General features: G+C 40.0%; 1 protein-coding gene across 3 annotated transcripts in view; it reads right to left on the bottom strand.

Moving 5' to 3' along the window:
- Positions 1 to 908: 908 nt before the first annotated feature.
- PDIA5 (protein disulfide isomerase family A member 5) overlaps positions 909 to 11063 on the bottom strand; it is a 104311-nt gene continuing 94156 nt past the window's right edge. For all 3 annotated transcript variants that reach the window (XR_008975056.1, XM_057430381.1, XM_057430382.1), the window contains 2 exons: positions 5182 to 5316; positions 909 to 2169 (listed from right to left, as the gene is read on the bottom strand). Coding sequence is in view for 2 of the 3 variants with exons in the window: in XM_057430381.1 (XP_057286364.1) it covers positions 2089 to 2169; positions 5182 to 5316 (216 nt within the window). In the remaining variant the exon portion in view is untranslated. The remainder of the gene's footprint in view (positions 2170 to 5181; positions 5317 to 11063) is intronic.

Raw genomic sequence — 11063 nt, 5'->3', positions numbered from 1 at the left:
ATGCCAGCTGCTTTGACTCTGAGATTAAAAGAAAAAAAAAAGGGCAGTAAGTTCTGGAGTGATCATACTTGATTGTTGGTAAGCAAAAGAATTCCTGTTTGAAACCAAATGGCATCAGTATGTATTATTTCCTAAATGCAGGGCAGAATGCTTGCCACTAATGTGAGGATGGCTTGAAAGAAAGAATTGCCGAGATCTTATGCAAAAGTACTAAACACAACATGAAGTAACTATGTCAACAGGAAAAAAAAACAACAAACCCACAGTAAGAGACTTAATAAATTAAGCCACTTTCACACTAGGATATTATGTACTACCAGGCAGCTGATTTTTGAGTGAAGAGACTCATCAGGTGCCTAATAAGAGAAAATACTTGGCACAGCTCCATCACCATTCAAACTGATGTCATGGTTAACAAGCTGGCTACCATACAAGGCCAATCAGGCTACCAGTATTCCAGATTACACACTAATGGCTTCAGCAGCTTAACAAGTGCCAAACATACAGTGCCATTAATTGGGTGAGAGAAAAAGAGGGAAAAATATCCAGGAAGGAGGTAAGATGCCATTCATCTCCTCAGCAGCACAGCACTGAGTTTCCTTTAACACAGCCTTCACTGAGGATTCAAACTAGCAAAACAAAATGAGATGGGCAGACAGAGGAGGAAGAGGAAGATTTCAGACCTCTGGCGCAGTAAATCTAAAAAGCTGTTCCGCCTGCCCGCTGAGTTCCAAGGCACTGCCAAGCACCCTACCATAGTGCCCTACAGTCCTGGTCACTGGCTGTCCCCAGCAAAGGGATGCTGGGTGCCCATCCTGCATGTGTGCTGGCTTTTCCTAAACCACCACCAGCTACGGTCGTTCACAGTGGGGAAGAAGCTGAACAAGGCTGATTAATGATAAAAATACTTGTCTTTTTTAAAATTTATTTTTAGTTCAAAGTGAGTCACAACTTCCTGCCCTCCCTTTCCCCTCCTGTGAAGACATAAGTACCTCCAGATCAATCTTTTCTTTTTTAAAGCATCAGGAGTGAAACGGATTTCAGCTGCTGCTAATACAGCTTTTACAGCGATGATTTCGTCAGAGATTGTTTATGCAATTTCTTAAAGAGCAAAATGGAAAAATCCCACATACAACTGCAGATAAACCTTTGAAATGTAAACACGTAAAATATACATTACTGCATTATCAGAAGCATTATGCATTTATCAAGACAGTTGAACGTAACACTCTCCAACATGTATTTTATATGGCCCAATGTGACAGAAGACTGCATACCCTATAAGGGTAACTGTATACCCCTGTAACATAATCACTCCTGCCATAATTTACAGATGCATTTGACAATGTTGATGCCAAAAAAAAAGGAGGGTTTACTTTAATTTTACCCATGCTCTGCTGTTTTTTGATACTTGGCTTAATTTACTCAATACATTCGATAAAGGTATGTAAACAGTCCTGATTCAACGACCAGAGAGATTTAAATGAAATCAACAGATCTGGACTGGTCCATGTTAATGTCTTCATTAACTCAGATACCTTATTTATCCCTGAGCACCTTAAAATTGTTTCCCCAAATCTCACTGAAGAACATGTAACTATTTCAGAAGAATGTAAAACTGCATTTGGATAAATCTGTTTCTTACAAGTCCCACTTTCCTTCACTGGTTTAAAAAACACCTGGCCCCCACCCCAAACCCCAAAGAACAACCCAAACAAAAAAAACCCATGTCCCTTCCCTTTGTTTTCCACATGTACAGCAATACCTTTAAAAAAAAATTCACCTTATCAAACAACATCACCTACAGACACACTACAGACTACAAAAATATTGCATAGGAGTGTCAGTGGGCATAGTCTCCCAAAAATGAGAGAAAATGCCAAGTTTTCTTTAAAACATTATGGCAACATTCTAATTTATTTTTCTTTCAAAAATCAAGTGTTTCACTTTATTTCAAAATTGTACAAAATGGCCATGGCTGTTTATAAAAAAAAGTCTCTGTCTTGAGAATATGTGAAGTCTCAGGTGCATTAACAAAAGACCTGGAACCATTCACAGTGCAGCGGAAAGCTTCTTTTGAGGCAGAAACTACAATTCATCCTTCTTCTTTCCTACTCTTTCATGGTCTCTTTCTCTCAGGGTTCGCATGAAAGTGGTGAATCCAGACTCCTGGTTTTGAAGAAAGAAAAACAGGGGTCATATTTTTACAAATGAACCAAAACAATATGTCAAGAACACTTTTAGATTCTGTATCCCATGACAGAATATAAACTAAGGAGCAGTTACTGCTTCTGCATTGCCTCATCATGCAGCGCTCTGGTCCAGTGCTGCTCCACTGCAATGCAAGGGGAAAATATCCATGCAGATTCCACATGTCAAACTTTGAAGAGATGGTGCACAAACAAAAAGGCCCTAAAACTCACAGGAAAAGGTAAAATCTGTCCCTAGAAATGCAATTCATTCCTTTTTCTTGAAAACACTCAAAGACGTTTTCAAGCTGCATTTGTATGCTACATGTATCATTCTGAAAGCAGTTGGTGATCATTTGTTGGCTATACACACACATTTGCCACTGTTCCTCATCCCTTAAAAGTATTGCTTACGATCTTTGTCCTTTTCCACATGTTCAGCTGATGGGAATTGCCTTTTTTGAAGTTACTATCAGCATTACCACCAAGCAATTTCAAACCTAGATGCCTAGATGCCAACCTCTGTATTTCAACAACTTACAATTTCTTATTATCTAAGGCTGTTAGGTAATGGCAATTTCCTTTTTCACGGAAAACATCTAAACACAACTCATAGGCATTTCAAAAGGCTCAGATAGGTGGAGGTGTGAACACCTGTTTGAACACACTATCTACTAGCACACCAACACTATAGTTGCCTGGGCAAGTAACACTTGACCATTTTTACTTTCAAGCCATCCCAAAAGACACCACTCAAAACTGGTGATAAAAAGGAAAAATACAAATAGTGTATTTGTACAGAATAATTTGAACAGAAAAAGTTTAAGTTGGGGAACAATAAAACTAAACCAAAATAAAACCTCAAAGCTGGGAGGCTTTTGAGAAGGCTGAACAACAAAACACTCTTCTAGAACTATTCACAATTTTTTTCACTGAGAAAAAAACAATGAAGTGACAAGTTTGGGCTATACTTCATTTGGAGACATCTGGCAATCAATGGCGCCCATGAAAGGACCGCAGTTTCCAAAGCTGTGTGCCTGGAAGGCAATTCAAGTCAGAGAATATCCTAACTCTTCCTTGCTTGAACTGCTTGGGGTGAAATGCCCTAAAATCTCTACTCTGGAACTGCAATTCCCTTGGAGGTGTGGAAGACCCCTTACAGGCCACCAGTGGGGGTCACGCTCTTCCCCACAGCCAGTCCTCCAGCATGAGGTGGCAAGGAGCTGAGAGATCCTGCTCTACTGGCCATGGTTCCTGCTGTCATGTTACTCCTATGATAGCTGACATTGCTTCTCTTCCCTCCCATTGTGAAATGACAATTCACCAGCTGGACCACACTGAACTAAATGCTCATTGGTGTCAGAATCAGGAATAGAAAGCAGGTCCCCTGGCTCTCACTGCTCTCTCCTGAGATTTCTTTGGCAGCGCAGGAGGTGGTTGGCCATGGTGATTCAAAAGGTGTTGTCATGCTGTGAGAAGTCCTTTAGTGGTGCAGACCCCTGTTGCTGAAGCAGATTTGTGAACAGACATGGAATCTCCATGGAAGGCATTGTGCCAAGAACCACCTCCAGCATTAACATGATATGAGATAAAACCTAATTTGATGCTGCACAAACAGAAGACCTTAAGTCGCAGGAGAAGTGAAGAGGGAACACAGTTCCCAGTAGCAGAGAGACTGTGATGTTCCTGTTGGGGAATTTAATTCTATCCAAGAAAGGCCACACATAGGGAATGAGTCAGTCTGCTTTCCAGCATAGAGGTAATCATCTCCCAACTGCTGTGGCCTCAGAGCACTCTGATCTTGCTAAATTCTTTTTATCAGCCACCACAGCTCCTTCCTCTCATACTAATGTCTACAAGTATGGGTTAGAAATACAAAAACTGACATTGAATTTTCACTTAATTGTTGACTACTGCACCCATCTTTACTTCTAAGAAAAAAATCCACAACTGGAACTAAACATAGTGTCCATAACAATGCCTCGATCAGCACCATAAAATGGTAATTACTGGGGTCATAATGCTGGAGAAAACTGGGAGATGAAACTCCATTAAGACTTCTCTAAGATTCTGCCTGACAAAGAACCTCAGAATTTGGCTTTTTTTCTTCATGCTGCTCTATAATTTGGTGAGCTGTAATAGCAGCAATATCTTCCAGGCAAGGCTCTTTTATCAAAATGACTGGATGGCTTGAAGACCCAAGTTTTTCTTGCAGATCCTACATTCTCCAGGCAATCAATCACTGCTGAGGAGTAACCTCCCTCTAGGAGGTTATGACAAAAATCACACACAAATAATTGGATTGCTCCCTTACTTTCAGGCACTTTACAACCACGGAAGGCATTATGCCATTTCTGTCCCTTGTACTCAGAACATATAATCAGCTGGCCACAGCAGGAGAAAAGAATGAAACTCCAGCCCATGGGCTAGATGGCACAATTTCTCTTGCCATCCTGAGCTCCAGGAGTGAAATCTGATTCAGGGCAAATGAGACATTTAGTTTCCCTCAATCTCCAAAGGACAGCTTTGTTCCTGCTATAAAACCAATGGTCTGTCACCATTTGGCAGCCTGGTGGATCTGTAACACGTCTGCAGTATATGTGCAATCCAGATCCAGCACTGACAGGAGAAAGTTCTGTATTTCCTGGCATTTCTGTACCTAGCAGCAGCCCATGCAATAAACCCTTCACTTTCACTCGGTCCAAATTCACTTGCAGACTTCAGCTTAAAGAATAAAATATACAACAAAGCATTAGCAAATTTATTCCTCCTTCCCCTTCTCACATCCCTAAAAAAGACGAAGTATGTTCCTAATGCAGAGATGTACAGGGGTGTGGTGCACAATGATTCATGCATGTAAGACTGCAACAGGAGCAGTTAAAACATCCTTCCAGCATGGTAAAAAGTCACTCTGCAGTTTTCATTTGCAAGGGAGTACAGGCAGAGGAGACCTTCTTCCCTGTATCAGCTGATGACTCTTGCTTTCACTTACCCCTCTTTCTCCAGTATATTTTTCCACAAATTTCCCATAGTTGTAGTAGTTGAAGGTGGGATAGCCATCAACCCCCTCCTGCTTACACAGGTCGTGATTCTGTCCTTTGGCACAGTCCACTGCAGCATAGGCGATCTGAAATGCAAGAAATCAGCATGAGGCAGAAGATAAAGCAAGATTCTACTTCATGGTTATGCTGCTGCAGCTCAGACTTAACACTACAAGAGACCCAAGTCTTCTGCTGTTCTGTAACAGCTCAGCTCTGGAGGAAGGTCAGAGCGTGGTCATCAGGTCAAGCCACACAAATGGAAGAGCAGAACCTGCTCCCTCCCAGAGAAATGCTGTGCCACTTGCAAAGCACCTGGTCTACATGGCTGCAGGGTGTGTTCAACTCAGAGCAGAAAATCACCTTCCCAGCCTCCCTGCTGACTCCAAATGGGAAATCCAGAGGCTTTGTTAGTAAAACCAAATCCAAGCACAGCAGTCACAGCTCTGTTGTACTGCAGTATTTTTCCTGCACTTTGGTTTTAAGTGATTAACAGCGTCAGGGTGACTTTGATAATGGTAATGACCCACTTAACCCAACCTCCTTCCTGTGGCATAACTAATGCTTGGAAAAGTTACCTCTTCTGTTCTTGGACAAATGTGGCTGGTCACTTATGCAAGCTATTAACAGATTATTGACTTCCACCCAAATAGCTTCTGTAAACTCCATTCAGTTCTCCCAAGGTCAAAGGGGGATGGGTGAGAGGCCAGAGCATTGTCCATCAAGTAATGCAAATAAAGAAAGCTGCTTGCTTGCAGTTTCAGTTTCCTTTCCTTTTTTCAGTCTATCCTTTAAGGTAGGGAATGTATGTTATATGCAGCCATTAGCAAAGTGGGCTTTAATTCCTTTTAAAACCTCGAGATGCTACTGTCTCACAAACAAACCCTGAGTAGGAAACAGCCTGCTGTGCTCTCAGCCTGTTCAGCAACAGAGCAACACCCTCTGTGTCTCTGTTTGCCCCAGCATAGGCAGAGTGAGGAAGCGCAACCTCATAGCCCTACAGCATCAGCTCAGGCTAACCCTAGTTTAGAGCATTTGACATTTGAAACTTGAATCTGTGAAGTACTGAGGAGGAGCCCCACTTAACATTTCAGATGTTGAAACAAAATGCAACTCATAAGCTTCTACTTAAACTAACTCAGCCCTCTGATGTGATTTCACACTGACTGTTCCTGCGAGTGGCAGTTCTGGCTCTGAACGTACACTGCTCACGCACGCTTGCCTTCACACTGCAGAGCAAGAAGGCTGAAGTACAAGCTATGTAAAACACAAACCAATTAGAGGAACGATTTTTTTGTTTTTGCAATTGTGAGTTACAATGTATCAAGTGCTAATTTTGCAACAAACACATCTTAACTTGAAATTTCCCTTCCAGGAGCCTCCTTCAAACAATCTGATCAAAATACTTTTTGCTTGCATGACTTTAGAGTTGCAGTTAAACTGCTCTTCCATAATTAAAAGTTCACTTAATATTCCATAATGCCCTCCAGTTTCATGGTGACACTATCAAAATGAGAAAACCTGATTACATTATCCTAGCAGTAATTAAAGAGACTGGCAAAGCCAACTTCAGTTAATTTACTTGCTTTGTTTTGGCTTTGAAAGTCTGACGAGATAATACTCAGTAAGATCTTGCTTAGGTCTATCTTCAGATGGAAAGCACTATATAAAGTAAGCAGTGCTCTGACCTGAAACATTTGGTTTCTCTTTTTCCCATTTTAAACATTAATAAGGCTATTACAGAAACAGGACTCTCAAGAGCTGCAGAAAACATGCATGATCACAATTGTTTTTTTCCTTTCTGTAAACATAAAGACTCCTACTCATTCAGGGCCAGTTAAAACGAAAGGTGAGGGATAATACACTGCAAAAGAGTTTCATCTAAGTATTTATGCCTTCCTGACCTTAGCAGCCAGTCAAAATTTAGAACCCTGTTGTCTACTTTCTGTGTAAAGGAAAGTTTACAATGGAGAGAAGAATTATTTCATGTCACAGTACTAACATGGAAAGAATACTTGGAAGTCCTGGTTCCCTGAAAACAGGAAAAATAAATAAAACTGTTTCTCACTGCTTTAAATATCACACAGGGAGAGATTACAGCCAGAAAAAGGGGAAGGTATATGTGCACTCATCCAGATATTAGTAGCTGGTCTGAGGCATGAAACTGTTGTGGCTGATGACCCATCTGTTCTTAGACAGCATCTTGGATATTAAGAAAATTAGAACATTGGAAGGAAGAGAAGCCTTCCTTATCTGTATCACTCTGGAAACATCTAGACTGGCTTTGATTGGACTAAAGAATCCTATTTCATTTACAAAAGGCTTTTGTTTGAATAGACCCCAGTAAGGAGAAGGTGCAGCAGAGGAATGAAATGCCGTAAGCCTCTCTGTTAACGTTGTTTAGCTCATCTTTACTTCTTGACTAAAAACAGATGACTGATGAACTATAAGGAGGTACTTCTGAAAAAAATGCTCAGTAGTCTGCTTGAGATACAGCTCTCCTCTAAAGCACATGGAAATCTAAGCTGGTCCATCTGTGCATCTGTTGTACACTGAAGTAATGCACAAAGATCCCAGTCTAAGTCTGGCCACAACAGTCACATTAGCCTAATGCTACTCCTAATCTAATAGGTCTAATAGGTGAGGGACATGTACAACTGGAGTAGTGTTTGGAGGATGTGTCCATGGTCTTGTCATTCTCTGAAATGCTCCTGATGCAAGCTCCCACACAGCCCCATGGACATGCCACCCACTGCTCCTGCAAATGTCGTTTTTGAGCCCAGTTCTTCAGAACGTAGATTCTTACAGCCAGTAAGAGAAGAGGAACAGCAGTTTTCAAAAGCCTTGTAACTCATACAGACGTGAGCAAAATTTCATAGAGACATCTAACTTCCAAGACTGTATCTGAAGCTGCATTTCAAATGCCTGCTGCCAACAGTAGCTGAGTAAGAGTACTTAGGAGAGCTTGAGTGATTACTTTAGAGTGGAAATGTTAAGGCAGCCTAAATATAGAGGCTGCTACCATCTCTATGCACTCATTACCATGGTCCTAATTGTCTTGCCTGTCTCACAGCATAAGATCAAACATAGTGCACTGCAAGATGAGAAAAGTAATGCTGAAAAACACTTGTAGCAAAATGCACTTCTGGACTGAGGACCAATTCTAATCTCAATTCTATCAACTTCAGATAGCCGAACTCCAAGAAATACCAGAATTTCAATAAACAGCTCCAATGCCCTTTTCTTTATTCTGTTTGCATTTTCATGGACCACAAATGTTGAAATAAATTTCTGGTAGAGGAGTGTCCTCCAGCAGTTTTCAGTTAGGGTGAATTAATTCATGACTATACTGAAAGGATGCACATAAAAAGATGTAGCCCACAAGAAGACTGGTTTCGCTCGAGTCCTGGCTTAGGTGAGCAGTGATAGATTGCAGGGAGGTTTTCCTCTCATTCTCAATCTTCTTCGCAATGATCACATTTTCTGCATCACTAAAGAAGGAAATCAAGTCAGAAAATATAACAACTAAAAAAAATTCTACCAAAATGTAGTTAAAGACTTGTGGAGAATATTACTCTCAGAAATTATATTCATATTCAACTATCAGTATTCCAAGTTACATGGAAGTTCATGGGAAAGCAGAGGTTAGCAAGACCTATATGCTTTGTCTTGTAAAAACACTATCTTTATTCAAGCAGAATTAAACATAAAACAGATTAAATATAAAACATCCCTGATATATATCCCGAAGCCAAGACACTCGGCATCACCTTCATGAATTCCCCTCATCAAAAGGGAAACAATCATAGAATCAACTAGGTTGGAAAAGACCTTTTAAGATCACCAAGTCCAACCATTACCACCTTTAAAAATCTGTGAGAACAAGAAACTCTCCTAAGGCTGGGCTAAAATGTGTGTGTGTATATCCACTATGGAAAACCTCAGCATGGCAGCTTTCGGAAGACAAGATTGATTTATAGAGATTTTGATTGTTAGGGCCAAAATGTAATTTCTTCAGTTTTCCAAACTTTCCTCTAACCAGAGGGAAAAAAAAAACACTGAAAAAAACAATTCAGGAAGAAAAAAAAAAAGTAAGTGCTGTATCTGCAACATGCAGAAAACTCCATGGGGTTATGGATTCTCCATAACACAAATCAGCACTCCCTTAGATATTGACAATACATCATTATACACAAGTTCTCTCTCCAGAGGCTGTTCAGGTTTATCACCATCCTGTTCAGTAGCTGTACCAGGAATAGAATAGTTATCAAATGAAAAGATAGTCAATCAGAGAATGTGGACTCCAGAGAAAATTACCTGGAGTACACCCAGCTTTCTAACTGTATTGGTAGTTCTTCATAACTGGTATGCAGCTGATAATAATTATAATACCAGGTTAGTATACATAACAAGTATACATCAGAATAATGAAAATTAAAAAAAAATACCAGATTAGTACTCATTTCTCCATAGTTGGTATAGTTTATCACATCTACCAACATCTGGAACAGGGAAATACCTTTATCTGAAAAAGGAAGTCTCACACCAACATTTCATGGTTTTACCAAAGAAGAGGGAGCTTAACTATGGAGTTGCAAACTTCACTCTGCATGCATTAGAACATGAGCAATGCATGACCAGCTCTGAAGAGCTCTTAAGAAAGGAAACAGCACATGGCATATTGTTCAGATGAAGCGGTCTGATTAAAAACACCAAGCTGTTGCAAAAATTGGAACTTTTCATTTAGATGCTTAAATAGAAGTGGAGCTATGCGGAAAATATGACCATTGATCTCTGTGTGCCTCAACTGTAACAGACAGATGATGCCTGATTTTTTTTTGCTGCGAAAATGTGAGAAGGAAAAAGAACAACTTGCAGTGTCATCTAATCATACATCAGGAATCACAGTTACCTTCCAGCAGAATTACGAAACAACTTTTTGTTCTGGAGGGATCTTGCAGGTAAGAAACAAAATTACATCCAGTGGTTCAAATAGATGTGCAGAAAATTGAAAGTGGGATCCCTTGACCTTCCAAGGTAACTCCTCCTTTCCATTCTTAAACCTTCTTCATATTAACAGTTTCTCTCCCAGTCACCATATGAGGATATAGTAAAAATTCCCCCTGTGATCCTAGTTACTCTCCTGTTAAAATATGTACTGCACACGCTGGTTTATTGATTCAAGGAAATACATCTCTGCTGGAGCTAACATTGACTTTTGTTATGAAAATGGAAATGAATAACTAACTGAATATTGATTTGAGAAGAATGATACATGATCAGCTTAAAAAAGTTAAAATAAAATCGCAGCACAGAAAAGAATGCTTTCAAGCAACATTTTTACAGTACAGTCAATTCCAGATGACAAGTACCTGATTATTACAAAAAAAAACCCCAAAAACATAGTTGCCAAATGTCTTAAAAGTAACTATGAATAAGACAAATGTACATTCTTCTCCATGATTACTCCATAGAGTTTCTATTTATATTACTTGTTCTGGACCCTAATGCACTTATGAGCTGGCTTGCTAAAGCTTGTTGCAATGCAGCTACTGTTCTCAATGTGAAAGGCCTTGCAAATGGAAGATCCATTATTAGCTGCTCTGATGTGCCACAGCAGCATTATCATAGCTGCAATTCATCAACTGTTCTCAAAGCAGGCCTATTGCAAAGGGAAGACTCATTAGTAGGCACCATAATGTACAGTGCTAGCATCACCATATTTAATGACCCTAATTAAAAGAAACTCAACACGTGCTTTTTTTAAGCAAATAGGGATCAAATTTTTGGCCAAACTAAAATTTTAACTCATCTGGGTAACTGTGTACACTGATTT

This window comes from Pezoporus wallicus, unplaced genomic scaffold (genome assembly GCF_028554395.1).
Source record: "Pezoporus wallicus isolate ANWC-B61680 ecotype Strahan unplaced genomic scaffold, APGP_CSIRO_Pwel_v1 contig_5261, whole genome shotgun sequence".
NCBI lineage: Eukaryota > Metazoa > Chordata > Aves > Psittaciformes > Psittacidae > Pezoporus > Pezoporus wallicus.
Note: the sequence above shows the minus strand (reverse complement) of the source record. Positions and strands in the feature narration are given on the sequence as shown.